A 27,014-nucleotide genomic window follows, 5' to 3' on the forward strand; every position below is an offset into this window, starting at 1 on the left:
TTCACTCGTAGTTTCGCCTGTTATGTCTGCGCGCGCCGACATGACTGCGGTGTGAAAACGCGAGACGCGTTTCCGCTGTTTTGGAAGAAAATTAGCAAAAACAAAAATGGTTGCTTTAGGACGGGAGGGGGGAAGGGGGGGAGGTATGACCGGAAAGCTCCGTCGCGTAATTAAAGCGGCAGGCTTTTGAAAAGGAAGCAACAAATCAAGCCTGGCTTGGTTACCAGCGGGAGTTAATGAGCGTTCCAGAATTTGCACGTCAGTTGTAAACTGAAACGAAAACGAGGCTTGCAAAAGGGCAGAGATTGTGTAATTACGTTAACACCACCAATATATATGCAATGGAATATTATATGAGTGAAGCTGGGGTTGAACGAGGGAACAATGAAGAAATAATCGTGGTTTGATTGTTAGTAAGAAATGAAGTAAAGAGTAATCTTTTGATATTAACTTTAAACTATTCTCTAACCAGAAAGCGGTGCAGAGAAGCTCGAAAAAAATCTGAGCTGGAAGAGAAAAAGAAAACATAAGCGTCAAAATCCAATCCTAACCGCTCCAAAGATTGCTTCGCGAGTACTTGATTAAACTAAAATAGGGCCCACACTTTAATGCTTTTGTCGAGCGGATGTTGGACACGTAGGTTTAAGTTTACCTAATTAGTTTAAAGAAAGGCCAGTATAAATGCTTTTACTTGTACTGCGAGTTATTCTGAGGGATTGGGGGCTAATAATACTGACCTAGTTGCAGGCAGTTAGCTGCTCCAGGGTTTAAAAAACATCGGCAAAGAGTCTACCGCAATCTACTGCTCACCCTCTCTGTGAATTCCTAAAAAATATTATAAACTCATTCGTGTAATGCCAAGGGGACATGTGGATTCTCTTATTACACCCCTCACGCAAAAAAAAAAAAGATGGACTCAAATTTACGAAATGGACAGCAAGGCTTCACTGTGCATAATGCTTGACGTACATCTTGTGCGTTCATTTTTTTTATCCTTCACTTTTCAAACTATCTAAATCTTCAAACCATGCGTGTAATTGGTTTCTTAATTTCGCAAAGCAGTTGAGATTCCAATTTGACCTCTACTTGGCTTCTACTTCTTCAACAGCCAAGAATCCTTAATAGGCAATTCAGAACCTGCACGGGTTCGGTTTGTTATCATCGTCGGTATAATGTAGCGAAGAATGTCACGGACGTTAGTCGACCTACTCTCAAGCCCCTATGTTGTCGTGATCCCTGACTCTCCGTAATTTTGCGTGCCCGCTCAACTTAACTGTTTCCGGCCACACTTGGAGTAGGTGGCGCTTGCTGTCCAACTTTTTATTTATCGTCTAATTTCGCCTTATTTCTGTTGTTTTCTTTTACGTTTCCTCCCAGACATAGCCGCGAGTCGCATGCACAGTAAAGGGATTATTTTCTCGAGTGAGATTGGCACGAGAGAAAGAAAGCAGAATATGCGAAAAGAAATACCACAGAGGAACAGCAGTTGACCTAATATGTCAATTAGGCCAGCGGCTTTCGTTTCTTAGTATTTTAACTCCCCATCGCAGATCTGAAGGCAGGCTCAAAAGAACGTCTGCTCAAATTAACTAGCGCGGTGACCGGAAGCTCCACTGCTGCTGCACCGGAAGTAGCTGGCGCCACCGCGCGTTCGGCTCGTTAACCACTGCTGCCATGCATACAAGTAAAAGGCGGAAAAGAAACTGGGCGAATCCGCGCTGATATGGGCGCAGCTGAGTGCCGCTTCTGAGTCTGATGAAGCGCGAAAGTCTGTCTCATTACTCCTAACGTTGTGGAAAAGCGTGCATCGTAGTAAAGTACAGAGCTGGCGCCAGCCAGTGAGGATTGTTCGGAAGTGATGAGCTTTTCCTTGATTCCGTAGGGAGTCGCACTCTGGCCAATCAGAACAGCCGGCTGCCTTGAACCAACAGCCTCGTGTACTTAGTGGCATGGGCCGCGACACTTTGATTTTTTATTCTTTCACCCATTTCAAAATACTGTATGTCTTGAACCTGTGCAACCCATACATTGCACAGCACGGTGAATCGCACCCGTGATTAACGGATGCAAGCATTGATCTCCAATCAGGACGGCAGCCTGTCTTAAACTTACGGTCTCTAATCTTTTCAGGGCTCGGTCCTCTGAGTTACTGACACAGCCAACGGTCTTCACATGGCTTCCTAGCCTTTTTTTTTTTTTTTGCTCAAACACATTCTCCTGGTCGCGGCGGCTGAATTTCTTTGGGGGAGAAATTCGAGGCCCGTGTACTGTGCGATGTCAGTGCACGTTAAAGAACCCCAGGTGGTCGAAATTTCCGGAGCCCTCCACTACGGCGTCTCTCATATCCTTAGTCGCTTTGGGACGTTAAACCCCATAAACCAACCAACCAACATTCCAATATCAATGAAGCGTTCGCCACTGAGATCACAGGGCAACGTATTAGGCAAGACGGAGGTCTCCGTAAAACTTATTTACGCGGAGTGGTGTTGGGGAGTTGTTGGTCGTTTTCTTTCTTTCATAGTTACTTTCTGAAGTGTAAGATAGGAGACGTGAGGGAAAAATAGGCAGTAAATTTCGAGACAAGCGGACTGTCGCCACTTCGTCCTATCCAGGAGCCGTCGAATGGCATGTCATCACGCCTGTTACAAAATGCTACTACAACAAGAGACAGCTATAAGCCGTATGAATGAGACAAACTTTACTTACGCAGCGCATTGGCAGTCGGGTGTTTCGTATCCTCGCGTTCATCTTATGTTTTCCGGAGCCGTTCAAGACACGCACGAGATTGCACGGCAATTCCCAGGTTCGTTCACTTGTACTGCCCATCCCAATATACTTTTACTTCGTAACGGAGCAAAACAGCTTAACTAACTTGTAATGACACGTCGACGCCAAAGCTTTAACTAAGTGAAATGAATTTCTCTTCATTTTCTCAATAGGCCTTTTTGGCGGGCTAGTCGATGTAGTCATGTAGTTCATGTGTAGTCGTATCACGTCCCTGTCTTTTGCGCTGTTTCCTTTACTTACCTTCGTTTTCTCAGCTACAGCTTCGGCTGCAGTATCATCTGTAGTCTTTTTTTTTTCTCTTTCGCTTACTTTTTGTTCTTAAAATAGTAGCAGGAGGCAGGTGTGACAGTCGAGCTACCCGTTGAAGGTCATGACAGACAGAATGGTTGTCGGAGTTCGTTGGTGCCTGGTAATGATCATTTACCTTTTCGTACCGCCGCCGCGGTAGCTCAGTGGTTATGGTGCTCGGCTGCTGACCCGAAAGACGCGGATTCGATCCCGGCTGCGGCGGCTGAATTTCTTTGGAGGAGAAATTCTAGAGGCCCGTGTACTGTGCGATGTCAGTGCACGCTAAAGAACCCCAGGTGGTCGAAATTACCGGAGCCCTCCCCTACGGCGTCTCTCATAGCCTTAGTCGCTTTGGGACGTTAAACCCCATAAACTAACCAACCAACCTTTCGTACCAAGTTTTGCGGTGAATTTTATTGGTTCTTGCGCATTCAAGAGCGACCACTCTTTTTCTGAAGTGGTTGCCTCAGCAGCGCGGACAGGGTATTGGAACGAATTGCATCCTCATCCGTCCTCACGTACATTATGCGTCGTGCACACTCGCATACATGTGGAAGTCAGGGAGTTTCCGCAACGCACCTACGTAGTCATCTTGGCAGCCTTCCAAGCTGGTTGCTTCGTGTAAATCATCATCCTGCTCCAGCGGCTTAGTGACTCGAACAGATTCTCGCAATTCAGCCTTAGATTGCCTGCGTTCTAGGGAACACCCAGACATGAGAATTATGTTTGGATTAACGCCGGCTGACGGGACATATCCTCCTGCACGTAGGCAACATAGGTGGCACTGCTGATGCCATTGCCGGAAATGACGTCACTTCCCTCCAGAGAGTTATCCGCTCTGGTGGCGTCGTTTAATTCCCTCCAGCCAATGAGCGAATTTTATTACTGTCGACACATTTTTATCCGATGAGCCTTTTAATGCTCTTGCATTAAAAATAATGACATCTTCGCCGCTTGCATGTCAGAATGGCTGGTGGCAGCCTCACATGTAATTTTTAGGCCTTTTCTATATTTAAAAAACTACCTTTTCCTGGAATTAACCTCTTTTCCATTAGAACGTGGAAATTAATAGGTATAATTTAACTTCAGTTTGTTCTCAGTGCGCATTAAAATATGGAAAAACAGGGAGAGTTTCGAGCATCCCTTCTATTTCTTCACCTCGAAGAGCAATGACTTCATTACCTCGTCAAAGTAAAGCCACGCCTTTCGAAGACTGCTCAAGCTCTATAAGCTGCAGCGTTACGGGCGGCTCGTACTTATGCCAATTACGCAAAGCAGGCCCGAAAGGGTACGCACGCTCTAGCGAACCTTGCTCTAAGCGTTGGGCAACTACGAATTGTGCGCTGCGTGCATTTGCTTGCGGATGCGAAGGGTATTTTGTTTCCTCATTAGCGACGCCTAGAGCTGTATGCCTGCTCCCGAGATATGCGAGAGACGACGACGAAGCTGCCGCTTCGGAGTTACTTAAGTGAGTTTTCTCGAGTTTTGTGGCGTGCCTCGCGCATAAGACGCACCGGCGAGGAGTATATAGGGCGCGCCAACACTGCAAGCGCCGTAAAAGTGGCGCCCCCTGCCGGGACCACCGCAGTACAAGAGAGAAGCAACGAAAAAAAATCATGAAGAAGGAAAGAAGGTGCTGCCGCCTGGAAGTAGAGAAAGAAAGTAGGGAAATAAGCTGCTCGCGAGGCTAATTATTTATCGCGCTCGGAAGCCTCCATTGTTTTGTGTTTTTTTGTTAAGCAGGACCTTATTACAGGTACGAGAGGCATAGGGGGCGCTTGCAACAAGGCGAGGCAATCTGCGGTGCGCGTGATAAATTAGGCAGATTGGGAATGAAATTTTCACTCGCTGCAGAGAGGGCGTGTGCTGGGCGCTTATAAGGCTGCCGTTGAAATATGGCTGTGGAATATCGAAGTGTCAGAGCGTCTGTACTCTGTCAGGTGTGTGTGTGTGTGTGTGTGTGTGTGTGCGTGCGTGCGCGTGCGTGCGTGTGCGCGCATGATGGTACCGTGAATACGATATGCTGCTTACCAACTCATTCGGGGTGCATACTTGCTGTCCGAATGGGTATCAGCGATGCAGGGCTCCCAAAGAAACATAAAACTGGTTGTTCCATTAGTGTCAATCACAATTTTTTGCTCACTGCCTTGGTACGTCAGTCACACTTAATTGTTACGTTAGTTTCTAACACTGCAGTGTTCGAGCATAGTTCAGCTGCTTGCATTAGCGGACACCACATGCAACGAAGTGCTCATAGAGATGCATTTTTTTTCAACATTTCCACCTGAAGAAAGATCGCGATAGGCTAAACCTCGCTCTGCGGCTCAATTAAGAAAACTGGCTGGGAAGTTCATGCTACGCTTTTATATGAGCAAACCAAGTTGCTAGACGTGAAATCTTAGATGGGTGAGCTTCGCCTATTCAGTCTACACCAAATTTATCAACAAAAAACTTCTGTGGAAAGACTAGTCTGTCTTTCTTTTGGTCACAACGGGCTTCCTGTTCTCTAAAGGATGAATCATGTTTTTGCTTGCATCGTAAGTTGTACGCCTGTGCCCAGGTACCTTTTTACGCCAGCACGTTTCACTGTCACTGGTATCCAATTTCACCAAACTTCGATTACCTACTTTAACTTATTCGTGCTTTAACAGCCCACAGTAAGGTATGAACAAGTGACGGCTTCTGGCGACCAGAGTAAGGACAAAGCGCATAGCTGGGCATCACTTCAACCAACTCCTTTTTCCTGAAACACGGGCAAGAAATCATTGCGCCAACGCTCTCTGGCATCTAGCTTAGAGACGCTATGCACCAAGATCAGGCAAACGCACCGCAATGCCAGTGGAAGGCCGTCCGTCCGCTGCCGGTTTTTCGCACGCATGGCTGCCGCCATTCGAGGCTCAATCCCCAACGGGCCGCCCGCGCCACTGCCGCATGGCGGCGTCTCGAGCGCAGCGCCGCACATCAACCAATTAGAACGAAGCAGCGCCTTTCAAAAGGTTCGCCGGGCTCTTATCGGAGCGGAGCACACGGCGCGGTTTCAGTGAAGCGGTTTTCAAACCAGGCGTCGCGCACTCTGGCGGGGAAGAGTTTCCCTGCCGTTTGTATTTTTCTGCGCCTTTTTTCTCCACGGAGTGTTTCTGAGGTGTACAATAGGTGGCGTTGGCTGTAGTCGCTTTGTGTGAGAACAGAACGAGAGTTGCGCGACTGGTCACAAAGGGAACCGGCCCCATTGAGAAACGCCCCCAGTGTCCGGCTCGAGCCGGAGATAAGCTGTTGAAACAGTGTTCAATGATTCATACGATGCCGGTGCGCTTGGCGAAACTACAGGCGAAGTGACCCCGCAAGGAGCAACTCAGTCCTGAATTCAACTGACCTTTACCCCACTTGGCTGCAGTATGTTCGTAAATCAATGCAGCCGAAAAGGAAAAGAGAATTGCATTTATATTTTACTCTCTGTGCGTTTGTTAAGCAGTTTGCAGTGCCAACCCGCTTTTTGTAGCAACAAGTGACTTTAAGGGTTAATTTAAATGCGCTGCTGAAAAAAAAAGTGTGGATAATGTAGCCAGAAAAATTCACTCACAAGGTAAGGATGAACGAGTGCTACAAAGCAGCCGCTTAATATACGCACTTAATGCACCCTCCCCTCGCAACCGATATTACAACTCAGCAGAAATCAGCAGCTGGTCTTTTTTTTTTTAGAGAAACAAGTGCGTAGCTAACGATTGAAACTGGCGCTGTGACACGTAGTTCTAACGTTTACTAGTACTGTACGCAAAGGCAGTTCATTCCTCAATACCTCCCTAAACAGGACTCAGCTCAAGACATTCTACTTCCATTCTTTCGAGTGCAAGACTTGCGTTACAGCAGACCAGCTAAATTCTCCAAAGCAACGTTCTTTGGAGTACAGAGTCACGAAGATATTTTTTGCTGGATTTGGCGGACTGACAGAAAGCGAACACGTCGCGTCATATGGAGATGTAAGTGGCCACAAAAATCGGCAACAGATCTTTTCGACGCAAGAACACGGCGCCTGAATTCAAGGTCAGGCCTTTTAATGAGCTCTATATAATTGCTTCGAGCCCATGCGTCGAGACGTCCTTCACGCCCTGCCAGCCCAGCCGGCTTCCTTTGAACGTGCGACCGAGTTGGGCTAATTGGCACAAATGGGTCCCGGCATGTCTTCTCCAGTTTCGGTCCTTTTGCTAGGAGCTTTTCGCCTTCCAGTGAAATTCCGCGCGCGAGGCATCTAAACGTATTTTTTCCCCTTTTCATTCTATTCTTTTCTATCTATTACACGAAATACCTAAAGCTGTACTGTGTAGCCTTGCATTGCAATGGAAGACAGCGCGAGGTTTTGGGGGGAACTTAGCGGTGAGATAAAAGTTCCCAGTTTCATTAAGCTGGTTCTTTCTTCTTGCTCTCTTGTTTATTTTTTTGTCAAGGATCTACGAGCTTTATCTGAGGCAGGTGTCGCTCCATAATCTTTGCCATCTTCCATCGCCAGCAGTTTCTGCATAGAGGCATGGTCGTATTTAAGATCCATACATTTCGCAGCCCGCACTTTCGTCCGCATTGCATGCTGCAGTTTAAGCTTTCCTGAACGAAGTTAGAAGGCAGTCTCCTCCGGACTTGAAGCGCTATCGAGCGAATTTTCACTTAGTGTTCTCCTAGAGCTAACTAGGCAGGAATTTAGCCGTTAACGAGATCAAATTCGTCGTCATACACAATGAGAAACTATTTTTCTATACGTTTTCGATTCGTTACTACCTATAACCATCCGGAGTTTATTTTCGTTGTCAAAACCAGCACCCTGGTTACAGGAGAACCAACGTTTCTTATAGTGTTCAGCTCAAGTACTCTTTCTTTCGCAGCATCGACGTTTCCTTGCAAGCCCTACACTCTAAACAAAAAGGTGTGAAAAAGGAGTAAACTGTCTTTTATCGCACTCTTTTATAAAAGAAAGTGCACTAGAGAGCTTACTCTCGTTTCACTCGCATACAGGCGTATTCCTGTTTAAGGTGTACAATTTCGCCTCGGGGCTCTACATAGCTCTCGTATCTCATCATTTTATATGTGACCGCGGCGCCTCGTTGCATAATGACAATATCGAGGATCACATAAGCATGTGCGCGAGACAGCAAGCGGTTGGCGGCTGACGAATTAACTCGTTTCTTTACATAGGGACCCATGAGGGGGCGATATGAATAAATGGTTATCCACTCACACGCTGAGTGAGATCGAGAACCTGCAGCGGGGTTGTACATATTTAACGCTCAGGAGGAATCTTCATAAGGGAGTAATTACCCATTAACATCCAACCAAACGAAGTCATTTACAGCAACAAAGAAAAGCTATACACCGTACCCGGGATCACTACCTGTCCCTGCTTGTCGCCCTAGCGACTAAGCTAACCAAGACGGCTCGCAGATGGCATGGAGAGGGAAAATTCATCAAAAAAATCGAAGTGGGAACGATGTTAGTCTAATATTTAGGGGAATCTCCCATGTGGAGCAGATTTTTAATCAGGGCGTAATTATTCATTAGCATTTCTAAGCCGTACAGTTATGGCTTTTGCAGATCCATGGAAGTCATAAGCTTTGAAGAGGTGAGGCTGAAAATGCTCACCTTTCCAGAGATCTGGAATGCTGGCGGCGCATAACGAGTTACCCTGCATGGCCCATATGCAAACTCCCATGGACTCTAAACTTTTAATACTGGCTGTACGCATATCTGGTTCCTTTCTTCTCAGCGTTTACAAGAGAAGCCGAATCGTCGAAATCTATACACTATTTCCATATGCGGCCAGAGCAATCCGGCAAAAGGATTGCCGGGGGGTAGACGACGAACCGTGAACGCGGTTCAGTCATGCACGAATCAGTGCTCGAGGATGAAGGGGGGAAATACGACGAGGAGCGCGGGCAAAGCGAAATATGTCGGCGACTCACCTGCCGCTTCGAATGTCCCTCACCCCTCCCTCGCAAATCCGCGCCAAATTCGTACGCGTACATTTATTTATACGCGCAGCGAAATGCGAAAGGCAAAACCAATGCTGCGATGAATTATTTGAACAGCAGGATTTTCAAACGCGCCAAGAAACCGACGGGGCCTCCCTTCGTGAGGCCTCCGGTTCCTACCCAAGTATTAAATGAGAAAGATTCCGATTTCCGAGATTTTCGTTTATTTTTGTTTAATTTATTTTACGACGCCTGTATCGATCGGATTGCTATTTCCGCGCTTCATGCCTACGCGGCTAAAGGTGGGCTTAGTGCCCCCTCCATCGATTTCAATGCCTCAGGCTTGCGAGAAACTGAAAATATATATATATATATATATATATATATATATATATATATATATATATATATATAAGTAGGCGCTTTAAAGGCCTCGTATTGCGTACGAGGCATCATTTCAATCAAACTCGGCCCTGCCCTGAGCTTGGTTGTGCTTCTGTGAAGTTTTGTATGTGCTTCCTGGTAGGCAGGGAGTGGTATATGTCGCTAGATGAATTCGTAACTCTGTGACATTTAACCGAAAATGCTTTACTTTTATTAGTGACCGGTTTGATGATGACATTATTAGACTGGATTTTATAAAGAGTGCTGTCTGAAGAACTCGCATTCGTGTTGGAGGAGTCTGTTGTGATAACACATCTTACCACGACGAGACCAAAAACTACCCCTCTTTATCTGTATGCCGATGAGCCAGTGTTAGCCAATGAACCAAACTTTAACAAAGTGTGTTGAGAGAGAAAAAGGGGGAAGAGAAAGGCGTCGGCGCTGCTGTGCGAGTGGGCCTGGTCCATTTCTGCCTAAAAAGGGGTAATGGGGAGGTGAAGGAGAGACTTTCTCCACATAGCTGTTTCGCTACTTCGCCGTTCCATGTTGTGGCGAATAGCAGCGGTAATTTTAGGCAGAAGTGTATGCATTGCATTAGCTGCTCATACATCAAATCTTTTTGAAAACCACAACAGCTTTCTTTCCTTTTCCTTTTCTCTGCTCACTCCAACTCTTCCTTGTTTTTTCTTCGCGGAAAAGGAGAAGGACCCACTCAACTAACTTTTGCGTAGCAACGGCAAAGTGTGCGGCCGAGAGGTTGGGAATGTGTCTGGCATCTAATTAACACTTACTGTGACGAGACCGTTCTTGTCATTTTATACGAGCAGCACAATGCATCGGCCCCAGCCACAGGCAAAAGAAACTGTGTTCCATGGAAGCTTCGAAGTCAGTTCAACAGTGCTTGGTTCTTCCTGGTCTTCATTCGCCTCGGCTGTTCTTCTTTCTCGTTTTTTTTTTCTCTATATCGAACCACTCGCACTTTGTGCACAGCCATTCGTTAATACTATTGTTGTTTGTGGACGCTCATTAAGGGTTAACGGAGCGTGAAGCCCTCCACAAGGGGTCGCAGCGGAGAGTTGGTAGTCCTAGACAAGGTGTAAAAAAGATGTTTGAATAAAAGGCCTAGGATGCAAAACTGATGCACAAAACGCAGCAAGAGTTAGTGAGTAAAAGAACAAATGCAAGGAAAAAACGATGGAAGCATGCGGAGGCGATAAGAAGGAGGGAAGAAAAATATGGCCAGATACAAAAAAGAAAACTAATTTTATTGAAAGCAAGCAGACAGAACAGGTCTCCCTTTATTGTAGCACGCAGTTTGGGCAGGCTCTCTCGAAGTGGCTCGCGGAATATGAAAGATAGTAAAAGACTCTAGACATGCAAGAATAAAAACAAAAATAAAGAACTAGCGTAAAAAGAGCGCTAAAGTAAACTGAACTAAGCAGTGGCGAATTCCATAGCGTGGACACAGTTGAGTAGCCGGAAACTTCCTTCAATTTTGTTACTCCCTTTATGTATTCTTTCTTCATTTCTTTCACCGGAAGCATCAAAGCTTTGTGAAAGCGGGAGGGGCGACTCGCACAATGCGTGGGCGAGAAAAGCTACAGCGGTTCTCGTGAAAGTGCTTCAAAGAAGGGGGCATTTTTTCCCCGCATGCTTTGGCACCCATTGTGTCCCAAGCGTTAAAACGCGGCTCTTGCGGGGAATGCCACGAAGATAACATTGCGAACTGAGAAGGTTACGACCGCATCAAGTTCGGCTATATTGTACGCCGCATAGACGCGAGGCGTAGAGAGGGAGAGGGTGTTTCTGTTATTCGCCAACCTTACGCCAAGGAATGCAAAGTGCCGTTTTAACTGGTATGCGACTCGATTACACAATTGTCATCATGATCATAGCGACCAGCGGACAATTTAAGTTTATTGCAGTCTTTGATGTGCCGTCTCTTGTGCCGGGCGCCAGACGCTGCCAGAGTATCGAAATAAATTTTCGATTATCGTCTTCCTATATCAACCTATATCCACTTTGGATCACGTGTTATATCTGCAGCCGTATGGCTGCGCTTGGGTTGATGTCAATGACTAATTTCTTCCTTATTAGTAATCTACTCCAACTTGGGGATTCCCCTAAAACATTTGGACAACACAGTTCCCACTTCGAGTTATTGATAAATTCGCTATCGCCCCACCATAAGCTTGCCGCCCCGGTTAGCTCAGTTGGTGGAGCGACTGCTCCGGCGAAGCGGTGCTACCGGGCGTGAACCCCGGACCAGGAAGAATTTTTTTTTAACTATGAACCTTCTGAGAAAGCCCTATAGCTTTCCTTTGTAGCCGCATGGCTGTGCTTGGGTGGATGCCAATGAGTAATTACTCCATTATTACAAATCTACTCGACCTTGGGGGATTACCCTCAACATTTGACCATATATCATAACATACGGCAAGGTAGGAGGTCTTACGGTTCTTCCGAATGCGGCGCATAGCTTACTTGGCAATGGGCAAGTTGGTTCATTGTAGCATAAAGATGGGTTGCCCAAAAGGAACAATCGCTTGTCCGCTTTTGCGCTTGTCCCGTCTTCCTTCATGTGTCTGTCCATTTTGCGCAACCCATGTTTATGCTACATAGCTTACTGTTTGTGTCATGAGGCTGATGAATTTTTCTTGCAAAATTTTAGCGCGAAAAACACGGACAGAAAGAATAGACGACACGAGCGCTCGTGTCGTCTATTCTTTCTGTCCGTGTTTTTCGCGCTAAAATTTTGCAAGATGTATGTTAACCAACTCACCCAATATGCAGTACTGATGAATTTTTCTCTGCCTTACAGCGCGCACACAAACATTCTGCAGTTCGGAAATGTCTCCACCACTTTTATCAGCGGGTTAAAACTAGCGCCACGCACCATGTTCTCTAAATATTTCACTACATACATTTCTATTTTATTTCATCATTTCTTCATTTCGCGTGTTTGGTGAGCTTCTTGTCCTATTTTTTTTTATTTTTGAGCGTTGAGGGTCATTATTCCGTCACTGGCTTTGCAAGAAACAGGGTTTATCTTTAGGTGTCTCAAGTGCGCCTGGCTTGTTAAATCAGGGAACGTGAAGTACGAGGACTCTCTGCCTATTACTTGATGAAAGAGAGTCCCCACTCGAAGGGCAAAGTAAGACTCGAGTGCACCTACTTCAGAGGCAAACTAAGTCTCAAAAGGTCTTGGAAGCTGGCTCATGTTCTTACTTTTTCATCACTGCCAACACCTGTCTCAGCTGGAAACCACGTCTCAAGACTGTCTTTCCCTTCTTCACGTTTCCAAGTTTTAAAAGTAAATTGCTTCACGAAGCAGAGGTTCTTCGCAGAAAGGTTTTCGTGTCCTCGCAATGAAGAAGAAAAACTTTCCCATTAGAGGGCATGGCTTGGGAGACATTAGCAACAAAGGGTGCACCTCATCTGAAGCGCCACGGTGCGGGATCCGACTCACGGAGTTCTATTCACCCAGACAAGCGCAGCAAGCAAAACGAAAAAGAGACCAAAAGATGGCGCTAAGGGTTAACGACCGCACACACACGACTTCGAGCTATTCTCCCTGCGTGTACGGTGCTTAGTACGCTTCTACACGGCGACATCAATGACGCCGCCAATACTTAGGGTGCGGGTTCATCCAAGCAGACAAACACACATCGAATGCACTGTACGCAAAGGGACAGCCAGCTTGCAAAGGCGCCGACAACGACTCCGAGCCGGGATCTCTAGACGACGGGGCATTGAGACCCTGGCGCGAATACGAGGGCCCACTCAACTCTGGTGACTCTCGAAGGACTTCTCCCTCCTCTTCCGTAGACTGAGACTCCCACTCTCACCTATGCGAGAGCTTAGTGGTTAGCGGGGTGCTCAATGGAAACGAAGTGAGACGGTGGTACCGCGAGGTCGCTCGAGGCGTATAGGCCCTGCGCCGAAGGAAAGCCGGCGCAAGTCTTGCAAGTTGGGTGCAGTGTTAGATAGCTCGGGTATGGCAGCTGGACCGATCAGTAGTCGGAGCCAGCGTGGAGCTCGAATGCTGAATCCTCGAACACTGCGGGAAGCAACTTCCAAATGGAGTTTCTATTGCAGTGTCGTTTTAGCACGCCTGTAAACATTCGTTAATGTAATTTATGGCGCAAGTATTACTTGTATCTTCTGAACTTAAGCCTCTTAAGTTCATTAACTATTTCATGGGCGCAAAATGGTTCATTATTTAACCGCGCAAAGAGACCAGAAAGACACAACACAGACAAAAGTAGAAGTCGTAGCCCTAATTAGGGAAATATGGCTTGACGAGGATTACAGTGAAGACTGCAGAACGCCACATGGACAAATACCGCCTGGGAGGCTTCCTGTGACCTGATTATTAAGGGACAAAATAATCATGACAGTAGCCAGTAGTAGCTACATCCCAGCTCAACGCCGTGTAAAATATGCTCCGGCAAAAACCTGTTGGCACAAAGTACACGTTGACAAAGAAGCGCAAGTAATATTACTGATAAACGTTAAATGTGCGTTATCAGCGTTCTCAGCCTTTCTTGGTCTCCAGCCCCAAAATGGTTTTCGCAGATATGCAGCCACGAAAGTTTACCGCGTGTTACTGCAGTTGCCGAAAAGCAGGAGTGTCCATTAATACGCCTCTCGAAACCGAAACTATATATTGTAACCCCTGAAAAGAATTCCAGAAGCCCGAAACTGAGAATTGCCCGCCTAAGAACAGCTACACAAGCCCGAAACTATACATTGTCGCCAATAAGAAGTGTAAATGCCCACTTTACTGTCGCACAATCCACACAGTGGTTTATGGGGACGTTTAACGTCCCATAGCGACTCAGGCTATGAGGGACGCCATAGTGGAGGGCTCCGGAAAATTTCGACCACCTGGGGTTCTTTAGCGTGCACTGACATCGCATAGTACGCAGGCCTCTAGCACTTCACCGCCATCGAAATGTGCCGCTGCGGCCGGCATCGAACCCGCACCTTTCGGGTCAGCAACCGAGCACAATAACCACCAAGCCACTGCGGAGTCCATCCAATGCTGCGCCGAACTACAGGAAAGTGGTTCGTAGCATTTCTGCATTAGGCACGCATACTTGCCTTATCCGCTTGCCTAACGCAGACGCTTTGATCGCCGCCTGGCGGCAAAATCCGACCTCCCCTGAGACGCACACTCCACAGGGCGTTGGGATGCTGAACCTAGACGCGTTGACGGTTTCTGTCGGCGTGATTGCTCGCCTAGCGCGGCGATGTCTTTTCGTGCTTCCCACTACGAAGCCACCAGACAATTATGCAAATAGTACCGGGAATATGACTGTTCGCTTCGCGCTCCTGTACCTCTCGTTCCGACCGAGAGTATGGTGATTCGGTTCTAAAGGCGCTTCGCACCGTAATGAAAGGGTTTCGGTTTCACTTGAACATTTCGTGGTCTCCTCAAAACTAGGGGCATGTCGACAGCTTTTTAGTTTATTCATTTCGGGATGAGATTCACCGCGCCGACGGAATGTATGAGAATCCCGACGGGAATGGAAAGCATATCGCAGAACTACACCTGGGTTCCGCCACACACGCATGAAAAGGTGAAAAATTGATTTAATTCTGACGGCGATTTTGAGGGAGAAAAATTATTATTCTGTCTCCTTGCTACCCATTAAGCTGGTATTATTACCGCGAAAGAAGCATGCACTTCACTTTATGCTTCAAGTATTATCAGAAAACTGCTACGCCAGACCGTACAATATTTTTTTCGTACACGAATCCTCACCCCGCAAACGTTTGTCCATGACAGCACATCTGTTTTCTGCTGACTGCCGTGAATTTGCGTCAAGAATAATAGATCGAGAATTTTTCACCAATGGAGTGCCTTTTGGTGGAGACAGTGAGATACTAAAAGATAACGTTTTCAGAAAACTGACCAGCGCATTATTAAAACAAACTATAAAAAGAAACTCAGCGATATACTGAGAACTCTCAGGAAGGTATTTTGCTAAGAATTCTTGGCTAAGACATCTCTCACCTTCACAGTTCTTGGACCTTTTTTTTTTTTTCGAGTATCTCATATAACAACTACTTTTGTCTAAGCCCAGATCTCACTGCCATTTGAAGTGCCCCTTTCACATGACCATGCCCAACATCCCTGGACAAAAATTTTGAATATTGAAAAATTTTAAGGTACTATTATGTAAATATTGAAGGCAATGGTCCACTCTTCCGACGTGCAGGAAAATGTTTTTCTTCTAAAGTTTTCCATCGCTCGCATCGAGCAGCTAAGATTGCCATCAAAAAGCAATGGCGAACGCTTTTGACAATAGCAAAAACATTAAACGCAAAAAAAAAATGCAAACCTCTCGACAGGACACCTACGGACGTATTGATTTTTATAGTGAAATCTTACAAAATATAAAACAGTTGCGTTTATCAGCTCTTTCTCATTTCAAAATGATTTTGTCCAGAATTGTTGGGTATGCGATGAAGAAAGTAAAACACACGCGGCTGTTACGTGCTCATTGCAGATTTTTTTTTTTTAGAAAAACAGACTTAAAAATGCTCTTCAATCGAAATTTGAAAGAAACCTACTCAGAAATCAACAAAAGACCATGTTCGTTTCCCTGCTTCCTAATCTTCAGCTATTCCAAAATGGGTGCTCCCTTTCCCACCCTTAAGGAGGGGGCAGACGTCCCCCTCCCCTCCAGTTCCTTCCCCCTTTCTCGCTGTAGGCTACGATCCATGTAGATATTACACCGCCCTCACCAGTAAGCTTATCCTTAAGTGAATGCATATTTGAAAAGCTCCAGTACAGAGTGTCTGCATTTGGAACGCAGACCTGACCTTAACTAAACTTAAAATCGATTCCCTCTCATTTCGCACTGAACAGTTATACCTTTGAACATACAAAGAGTCGAGAAAAAGCAGATGAGAGAGGGTGGGAGGGGGGGGGGGGTTTACCCTCCCAAACTGCGCCTCTCACGCTTTCAGTTAGCGCTTAAGCTCATTACGATCGCATTTCGCCGACACATTTATGTACGGGTCATTACGCTCTCAACAAGCACCGCTCTGGAACAGCGCGTTGCGGCTGCTCGAAAACTAAATGAAAAGAAAAAAATAAGAACTCTATTCCCTGATTTCTCTCTCACCGAAACCGCGGAACAGGAGAAGGTCGCCTGCGTACGTTCGCTGCCGAATTAATGTACGCATAAACTTCGACTTGCTCCCGCACTGATCCACACCACGGCCCGACGATTGCCCAGAAATAAAAAAAAAAAGCTATTAACAAACTCCGAGATCTCTTACGACGGAGGGGAAAATCGGTTGGAAACTGAGATCCGCGCATGCATAAACACTCGCGACACGCGCCGCAGGCACCGCAAAAGAATAATAATAAAAGTAAAAATATAACACTGAAGCGGCTCGATTCGAGGGGCAGCGGCGGACAGGGCTCAGGAGATCGCTATAGCTTCCCGAGACCACACACACACGCGCGGCATGCGGGCACAGCCCTAAAGCAAAAGCGCGGCGGTTCGGTTATTTGCATATCACTATTGAATATTTCCCCTCCGCATCGCGCTTGTTCGCTTCTTTTTTCGTGCTTTCGTGCGCCAATCGATGCAATAGCCCGTCGAGGAACGGTGGACACCTATAGGTGCCTCCAGATCGGTCCCCCCCCCCCCCCCCCCCCCTGACGCACAAGCACAGACAAGCTCATACAAACACATGGTGCCTATATAGCGACCGCGGCCGACGGCGTGGTAGTCCGAGACGCGGGATGGAATTCTTATTCGAACGCCCACCCCGGCGTCATCCGCGTCCACTTCTACCAGCGACGGAATATCTTATGCAGTCCGCGATTCCTGGCGACGAGACCGTGGGCTGCCATGGAGTCCCGGTCGCTTTACGAAAACAGTTTGTCTCCCAACTTGGTCGCAGTAGGGCGGAAGCTATACGCGAACGAGGAAACGGCTTGCAAGAGTGTGCTGTCCTCACGGACTCGTGACTCGACCACACAGGTGTGGAAGCCGTCGCGTAGTGCTCTCGTAGCCTTGACTCTACTGCGAACTAGTTGCGAGACGGACTATAAAGTGGAAATGATATCCTGCTAGCGTTTATGCTGCTACTGCTGCTAAAAATGCTGTTCTCCCCCCCCCCCCCCCCCCCTCCGGTCTCTTCTTTTTCTCCTTCCTGAACTGAGAATGGGAAACCTGAGACGTTGACGTTCCGGTAAAAGGTGCACGTAATGCGCGACTCAACGAGCAAAACGCCCTTAGACGTCCCTTAGACGTCCCATGGACGTTTTAAACGTCCCCAAGACGTCCAAGACAGTTTCAGTACCCCATTGGGGAGATATCGGGTGACATGGGCGCTCGAGCACGCCAGAAGTTACGGAAAAAGATTGCCCAAAGGAATATACAGGGTGTTTCCAGTGCACGTAACTCGTCGAAATAGCCGAAATTTCTTGGCCACAGCGTCGACGGAAACCGCATTTTCGAAATTCTAAAGAATGATATGGATATTACTTACGCTGGGCCACACGCCTCTCCGTAATTAAACAGCCTAATAGTAATTGCTAGAAACTTAACTATTCAATATTAGTCAAACAGCCTACTAGTTAGTACGTATTCTGGGTTTTTTGCGCAAAAGACACGACACAAAAGAAACGAGGTAGAGAGGACAAGCGCTTACTAACAACTCAGGTGTTTATTGACGGAACATTTGCTTAAATACAGCAGCTGCTCTTATCAAACAAGAAGAGGGAAAGAAGAGACTTCGCATACATACATATCAGATCAGCACAGATCCCATCATCGCACGAGTGAATGCATGCTTCGAGCTCTAATTCTGCGCAAGATAACTAATTTCTCTTTTTGAGAGCAAATCTGCGCAAGATAACTGATTTCTTTTTTTTGACGGCAAATCTGCGCAAGATAACTGATTTCTTTTTTTTTTAGAGCAAACTTTTGTGTCGTGTCTTTTGTGTCGTGTCTTTTGCGCAAAAAAACCCAGAATGCTTAGGCACCAACTATCCTGCAAAAACATACTCGCAAGTTAGTACGTGTCCTCGCAAAGTGTCCTCGCAATTTTGCTTTGCGTGTATGAGGGACCAGATTGCAATTTTTTAAGTGAATTTTTTTTCTGGATGAAGTCTTTCAACTTTTTTATTTCAATGAAAAAATATTGACAGCAAACGACCCACTGTTACTTAATAGCGCTAGCATGCGTGTCTCGACTCAAGGGTATATGCATCTGGATGGCTAAAAATCAGTGTCGTTGCCTTTCTCATTCTTTTTTTCTTCCTTATGATGTGCCATACATTGGGACTAACCTCTGCTTGTTTCTGTTCTTCTTTATATTTCAGTATCCATACAGGGGCGCAAGGAGGCGCTCGGAGGAGCCACATCGCAGAAGTTTATAGGATTCATGCTTGTAGTCGAATCCCAGGACCAAAATAGGATCACCCAAGACGTGGGAAACTTTCAGGTGAGCGCGACTCCCCGGAAAATCTGCCTCAATATCTCTAAGCGTGTAGGCACAACACGGCCATTACGGGTCGAATATGTTGGCCGAAACCAACATAGCTGCACGAGTGTTCCAACCTGTTTCAAAATACAATGCTTCGCGGTTAATTTCTCGGTTTAGAACAAGACGACTATAATAGACGAGTAAGAACTTTCTATGCCACCGAGCAAAAAGCATGATTTCGGCTAAAAATTTTGGGTATTTCACCTGGTTATATGTCATAGAGGATTTGAACCTTGGATGCATCTTGTTGGTTGTGCAATATTTTATGCTCTTAATGCTCACCGGACTTCATTCGTCTGCTCAGCCATTTTAAAGACTGTCGTGACATTTGGCTAATGAACTATCCAGTTATTTCGGTATCACCTCCTTTTGTCGAGCGCTCCGTTTCTTCGACTGGCCGTTTTGAAAGCTGCTGCGGTTAACCGACGTCCCCACACCTGAATTTAAACACGCGCTATTTTTATGCAAAGTAGAGTAACAGTCCAAAATAATACATTAGTCTTCCTTGGACCCTGATAAGCTGTTATCCCTCTGCAGGCTAGTTACCACCATCGCAATTAGCAGTGCATTGCAGGGTGCCGAACTCTATAAAGTTGCCTAAACTTAGGGTAGCCAACATTACGACAGCCAAAAAGCTGTCATGTTCAACAAATATTGGCCAAACATATGGTTCAGCAAACATTGGCGGAATGAATCTCATCCTATATTCGGGCTATATCAAGCTCAGGAAATATGGACAGACGCTTTTAGTTTGTACAGCTGCCACCACAAGCACGTGGCTCTGAACCATCTTAACCTAAGCGGGAATTTCGATTGTTTGCTACTTCCTGTTGATTTTTTTTATAATCGTCGGAAATAGTTGGTTTGAGTGCAGGAAGCATATTAAAGGTCATATTTTTCACTGAGGAAAAAGGGTCGATCATTATAACCACCATACCCACGCAGAATCTCGCGGGGCTCGCACCATATTCTCTTACTCTGCATTACTCTGTGTGTAGAGAACACTTGTATCTTATCGGTACTCACCTATGGAGCAGAAACATGGAGGCTAACGAAAATGGCTTAGATTACGTTAAGGAGAACGCAGCGAGCTATGGAAAGAAATACTATAGGTGTAACACTAAGAGACCGGAAGCGAGCGGAGTGGGTGAGGGAACAAACGCGGGTTAATGACATTCTACTCGAAATCAAGATGAAGAAATGGGCTTGGGCAGGGCATGTAATGCGAAGGCAAGATAGAGAAGGCAAGCGTAGCAGGGGGGCAGAAAGTTAGGTGGGCGGATGAGATTAAGAAGGTTGCTGGGATAGGGTGGCCGCAGCTGGCAAAGGATAGGGTTAATTGGAGAGACAAGGGAGAGGCCTTTGCAGTGGTCGTAGTCAGGCTGATGGTGATGGTGACAAAACCTTCTACCGGACTGAAGGCGACACAAAGGTGAATTTTGATGTGGGAGGAATTGTGGAGGCCTGTGTACTGCGCGATATCAGTGATCGTTATAAAGAAACCCAGGTGGTAGAAATTTCCGGAGCCGTTCACTACGGCGTCCCTCATAGCCTGAGTTGCTTTGGGACGTTAAACCTGAGTAAACCGCACCAAACCACAGCCTTCGCCCTGCAGTGGTGGTAGTCAGGCTGATGATGATGATGACTCTGTGTTTGAGACCAGCTGCTAACACATGTCGGTAGTTTAACGTCCACGAAAGTTGGGCACATGAAGCTTCGCGACTGTTACTGTTCAACATTTACTAACCAGACGTTAACGTGACAGGCGTGTGCACGCGTTGCATGACACTCGCGCTGTTCAGTGTGATTGACCGGTGGCGCCGCCTGTTTCTCTTTTTTTCTTCCCTTCTAGTTATTCGGCGATGCGTTGTCTAAATTTTCAGAAGACTGCCCGCACGCGGTGGTGCAGACTTCACTCGTGCACAAGGCCGAGGTCAGCGTGCTCTGGGTTGCACCACCGCCGGGCTCGGGATGCGTCCTCTTCAAGTGCGTACCGTTCACTTTCAGCGCAAAATCATTGTTGACGTTGCGTAACAATGGCTTTCTGTAAGGGCTCAAAATTTTCCTCCCTTTAGACGAGGTTTTGCAAGAATACTGGGACGCCAAATTTTTCATTCAGACTTTTCATGGGCAGAGGTCCCTGGCCCCTTACCCAGGTGCCTGTCCACAAGGGTCTGTATCAGGTGTCCACAGCTGTCCCTGTATGAACTCCACATGGACCCCTGACTGGAACTCTTCAAGTCTACAGGGACCCCTGGCAGAAGCCCTTTAGTCGACAGGGACCCCTGATCGGAACCCTTAAGTTCACAGGGACACCTGACATGAACCCTTGAAGTCCACAGGGATCCCTGACAGGAACCCTTGATCTCCACAGGGACCCCTGACAGGAACCCTTGACTTCCACAGACCTCTGACAACAACCCTTGAAATCCACAGGGACCCCTGACACAAACCCTCGCGGGGCACGTCCTTGTGGGAACTGTACCACAGAGATTTTCCTCCTTTTCCATAAAGAAAAAATAAAACTAATCAAAGATTAAAGAAGGGTTCATCTTTCTTTGTCTTTTCCATTTCTAAATTTCGCACTAAACCGTTTAACGTGGTTCATTTGAACAAAAAGTGAAGGCATTGAAGCAGTTAGAGAGTACTGATTTCGGTGTCAAAGGATCAGAGTATAGGTCATTCCAGAGCCCACTGTTTCTTTACAGAGCCACGGTAGTGGAGAACCGTGACGCATGGTATATGGATGAAGGAGAATTAACTAAGGAGCTATGCCAAGAAGGTAAGGTCTGGTTGGGCACTTTTCGTTTCCACTAGACAGGTCGATTTACGAAAAAAAAAACGTTCGATGTAGAGCCAATAAATTTTAAGTGGGAAAGGTGCTTCGATGTTCTTTTTTCTGTCAGCTAATTAGAGCGCTATTCCATGGTACCACCGCCTCCGGCAGTTTACTTTAAATCCGCCTATAACTCTTCTGCTATGAGAAAACATTACCTGAACAGCTTTAGTGCCTCGGTTTATTGAAGCAAATATATGTCTGCTCGCCACACATATATACCTTTTAGTTAAATGATTAAGTTATAGAGAAACTGACAGCAGGAAGTCGAACTGTCTAATGACCTTAACATGCTGACCATGGTTCAGAGCTCGTTCTGTGCATCTGCAAGGACGCATGCTCATTTTATCTTTAGAGCTCACTGTAGCTCCGCATCACAGCACTCGCGCCGTACGATAATCTGTGAGCACAATGTTGGCTTTCTGCAAGCGGAATCCAAAGGATATCAGCAAGAGTTCCCCCATGCGCCATACGAAAATAATCCCCCTCAGTAATCTGTATGGGAAGCGGGCGGAGTGGGTGAGGGATCAAACGCTGATTAATGACATCCTAGTCGAAATCAAGAGGAAGAAATGTAATGCGAAGGCGAGATAACCGCTTGTCCTTAAGGGTAACGGAGTGGATTCCAAGAGAAGGCAAGCGTAGCAGGGGGCAGCGGAAAGTTAGGTAGGCGGATGAGATTAAGAAGTTTGCGGGGATAGGGTGGGCACAGCTGGCAGACAAAAGGGTTAACCGGAAGGATATGAGAGAGGCCTTAGCCCCACGGTGGGCGTAGTGAGGACGATGACGGATAATCTCTCTAGTGTGTGCGGGTAAACGGCCGGAGTGAAAGGGGACCCCTGTTTTTGCGGCTCCTCCGGGGCCTCTGCGCAGAGCAGGAGAACGATGATGAGCAACCAGAAGTGCTTGACGAATGTTGCGCCTGCGACGAAGCCAAGTACGAGATGACCTTCGAGGGACTCTGGTCGAGGTATACACACCCAAAGGGATTCCCGGACAGTGAGTATACAGCGGCCTCGCTCAAATCTTCCGCCTCTGCATGCGCTTTGGCGAGAATCGTTACTATTGTTATAAATCAATTAAATCCCCTGACATGCGAATTTAACATCACCCAGAGGAACTATGACGGCATAAACTTTTCTTTTTCTTTTGCTTCCTACTTCAGATTTGCAATAACTATAAACCTCTGATTTTGCGCATAACTTTGCTTAATCCGTTAACAGTGGACTAATAGAAGGGTATGCGCTGTCTTCTGGCGCACTAGATTAACAATTGTACAAAGGTACAAATGATATTTATAGAAGGTTCATCTGAAGGTTTTCGATAGGTTTTGATGCTTAGTTGTTCATGATACCAAAATCAAATATGTAAGCAGCATCGGTAGGCTTAGTTATCTTCCAATCCCCGCCAGCGCTGCAGCATACTGGCCTTGTTTATGATTTTCTCATATGCACTTAACTGGGCGCGCTAAATTTTTGCTCAGTTAGGTTAAAAACACCAGTTCACTCAGACCCTCGCACCGAAACGCACGAAATAGCACTAAAAATGGCTGCCACAGCCTGCACTAGATTTTAAAAACGCTTCAATACCCTATGAGTTAATGCTCCTGGTAAAAACAAAAAAATAAGGCTAAGACCCGCGGCGCCATGGTAACTGAGTGGCTTTAGCGTTCAGCTGCTGATTCCAAGATTTCGGGTTAGATATCGGCCGCGGCGGCCGTATTTCGATGGAGATGATGTACAAGAATGATCGTGTGCTGTGCGTTGTCAGCGCACTTTAAAGAACCACAGGGGGTCTAAGTTAATTTGAAGCCCTCCACTACGGCGTCCGCATAGCCCATGTGACGCTATATACAAGATATACAAAATTTACACAAAAAGAAGTTTAAAATATTCTATGAGCCTGGTTAACTTCGGCGTCACCTCACTGCGTTGCGTAACAACGCAGTGAGGTAGCAGTGAGGTGTGGTAGCTAGGTAGCCAACCAGAACACCTTTCTAGTTAACATCCCTGCCTTCCCTCTTCCTCCTTTTATCTCTCTCTAAAACGGGTTATATAATATTCGAAAGGTTTCCGCAGAGGTCGACGAATGCTAAGCATCAATTCCGCGTTATCTCTACCTAACGAGAGGGGTCGTTGGCGTGTAGGCGCACGCCATCTCGCGGCGTTCACGGAACACAGACACACGCATTCGTTCGGAGGGTTCGAAGACGCGTCACCTCCTAAGGGAGTCTGGGGGCCGGTCGGGCTGCTCTAAAAAACCATCCGTCATGCCGTGTTTAATGAGTCGCGTAGCGAGTCGAAGGCTTCGCCGTTGTAGGTGCAATGTGTACGTGTATCTCTGGGCTGGCTCTCGGCGCCGAACCAACCATTAATAACAAGACTGTCATTTGGACCGATGACTGTGCCCCGTGTTGACTGTCTCCCTTTACCTCGTGCTATCACGTGTCGCAGACGAGTGGCTGACCCACTTTTCGGACATAATCGGTGCCTCGCACGCGGCCGACTTCAAGATGTGGGAGTACGAGGGCTTCGCCTCCGAGGGAGTCAAAAGCGTAGCTGAGCACGGAGCCACCAAGAAGCTCGAGTCGGAGCTCAAGGCGGAGGTGAGCTTGTCAGTCCACAGAGTGATTAATGTACCACTCCCCCGCTGCCGCATGGAGTGGCAGGCCGCACTTTTTAACATTTCTTTTTATTTATTTCTTTTCATATAAAATTTTTTGTTCTCCTAGTTCGCTTAGTTGTTCTCCTAGTTCGCTCATTCACTCTTGCTTTTAAACGTCAACACAGATGTCCCCGTCTGCTCCGTTTACTGACAGAGAAAAAAGAATGCAGAGGATCGACTTCAGAAAGTTCTTATGAACACAATAGGTATGGAGGGTACGAGTCGGTGAGAGCTGCCATGATCCCATTCGTGGCAGCTTTAGCCCGCACTTCCTTTATTTGAAGGGTTTATGTGAAATTATAAATGACGAGTTTATCGCATACGTTATCACTTTTTTATCTGCATAAATGATACGGTACAATGAGTTTCCCTTGATCCGATCTCTGCAATTGTCTCTGCAGCGCGCAACCTATCCAAGGAAAGATCAGAAAGAAATCAGACGTGACCTCACTCCCTCTCTCACAATAAAACTGCTCCCTTCCCTCAGTCGTCTTCTCTCTGTAATGTCTAGTCTATACTAGGCGACAATTCTTCTAGGCAAGGAAGAGAAAGCTGCAAGGATGGTTGCTCCCAGCTGGATTGCTTCGCTCCGTCGCTAGTGTAGCTGGCGCCATCTATGAAAGCTTGTTGTAACCGTATGTGCCAAAACAGATGTTCAGTTCAGTTTATTTTTCTTACAAGGCCCCCTTGTATCTCGGGTATTATATAAGGGGCTGGATTTTAATGAAATGAGCAAAGAAAACAGGGAATATTATTTAGTAGTGAAGGTGATCGGCTACATGTTCTTGAAAAGTAGAGGACGAAGCGATGTTGACGACGTCATGGAGTAGGCCGTTCCAGTCCGTTGCTGCTCGAAAGAAAAATGAAGCAGAAAAGGTGGCAGTATGCGATGGCGGCCGGGCAACTTGTAGGGGATGACTGGATGGCAATTAAAGAAACTTTTTCCATGACTCTCTAACGTTGAAAATGTGCAGCTGTGCTAGAAATAGGCCTTAAATAACGAGTGTTACGTATATAGCATGTTTACAGAGGAAGCTATTAACTGCAACCGGGAACTAAATTCGTAGTGCAGCAAGACATGTTTCGGCTCTGTAGCCCTCGCAACGCCGCCAAGAAATGTTGTTACTGAGTGTAGTCGTATATCGAGCATGGAGTCCTTGTATATTCGAAATATGCCTTTCTCTTTTACCTCCTTTCCGGGCGGACGCGCAGTCGGGTAAGATCAGGACCATCATCAAGGCTCGTGGGCTGTGGTACCCCAACGTGAACGGCAAGACGTTCGCCGTGTTCCGCGTGGACAAGAAGCACCACGTGATGTCTGTTCTCTCCATGCTGGGTCCAAGCCCGGACTGGATCGTGGGCGTCAGCTCGTTGGAGCTATGCCTCAAGAACTGCTCCTGGATCACCGAGAAGACCATGAACCTCTACCCGTGGGACGCAGGGACCAGCGAGGGCGTCACGTACGTCATTGTGAGTACACGGATTTCCCCGCCAGCGCAATACTGGCCTACAATGTGTGACAGCCACTTAGGCCTAGAATTCCTTGACCGGACCTGACGCTCCACGACCTCAGTCGATGCGACCTTTCTTCTGAAGTGGTTTTAGCCAATGTAAAAAAACGCCTTCCGCGTTTTATGTGCATACATTCACGCGTTACAAGGAATGGCTCCTTGGGAACATAAGCACTTGAGGGCAGTGCGGTCGTGCGGGGACGCAGCGTCGTGATCCGAATTGCTTTCAAATAATAAAGTTTTTTTCTCTCTCTATCTTTTCCACATAGTCATATGTACAGTCTTTGTCAGAAATATACAGCCCAAAGGGTTTGCAAACTTCCAACCCGTCTATCGGGGCTCTCAAACACATTTGACAGCCCTAAGCTTGGGATGGCTGAGGACTTAAGTTCCTCCCGTCTTCGTGAGATTAGGGTCCTTGAGTATGGAAGAGGAGCCGCGCTGCAGGGCTCAGAAGCAGATCCCTTGGGCTGTTTACTTTTGACAACGACTGCACATGGTTATCGGTAGCAAAAGTTTACGGGATGTGTTTTTTTTTCGAAAAAAAAAAAGAATACTGTAGCACTGCCTCCTAACCAAGTTGACTTGTACTGTCACCAGCGGATGAAGCGTGCATGCCTTCTCATACCTTAATAAATTTCAAGCGAATGTCTTACGCTACTGCGACGAAGAAGTTCTTTGAGGTCACTGCGGCGACCCGCATTCAAGCAGTTCGAAAGTAAAACTGCCACAAACTATATCGACGTTCGTGGCTTTTCTGACGTTCATGCACTATATCGACGCCCATGGCTGTTTTGATGTCTAGGTGTACTTTTTTCGCGTTTAACTAATTATGTAATTATACCTCAACAACCAAATCTTTCCCACGGCAACATTTTATCACACATCTAAAAAAAATGGTAAATTGTTTTTTGCGGAAAGGAAATGGCGCAGTATCTGTCTCACATATATCGGCGGACACCTGAACCGCGCCGTTAGGGAAGGGAGGAAGATGGGAGTGAAAGAAGAAAGAGAGAAAGAGGTGCCGTAGTGGAGGTCTCCAGAATAACTTCGACCACCTGGGGATCTTTA

General features: G+C 46.7%; 1 protein-coding gene across 2 annotated transcripts in view; it reads left to right on the top strand.

The window, feature by feature from the left end:
• Positions 1-27,014, top strand: part of LOC149330206 (spondin-1-like) — a 144,113-nt gene that overhangs the window by 78,205 nt on the left and 38,894 nt on the right. For both annotated transcript variants that reach the window (XM_089560813.1, XM_089560812.1), the window contains exons 2-7: positions 18,769-18,890; positions 20,785-20,918; positions 21,641-21,714; positions 22,642-22,767; positions 24,222-24,373; positions 25,645-25,902. In XM_089560813.1, the coding sequence (XP_089416939.1) occupies positions 18,769-18,890; positions 20,785-20,918; positions 21,641-21,714; positions 22,642-22,767; positions 24,222-24,373; positions 25,645-25,902 (866 nt within the window). The remainder of the gene's footprint in view (positions 1-18,768; positions 18,891-20,784; positions 20,919-21,640; positions 21,715-22,641; positions 22,768-24,221; positions 24,374-25,644; positions 25,903-27,014) is intronic.

Source organism: Amblyomma mixtum, chromosome 9 (assembly GCF_055824585.1).
Source record: "Amblyomma mixtum isolate Tamu chromosome 9, ASM5582458v1, whole genome shotgun sequence".
In the NCBI taxonomy this organism is placed as follows: Eukaryota; Metazoa; Arthropoda; class Arachnida; order Ixodida; family Ixodidae; genus Amblyomma; species Amblyomma mixtum.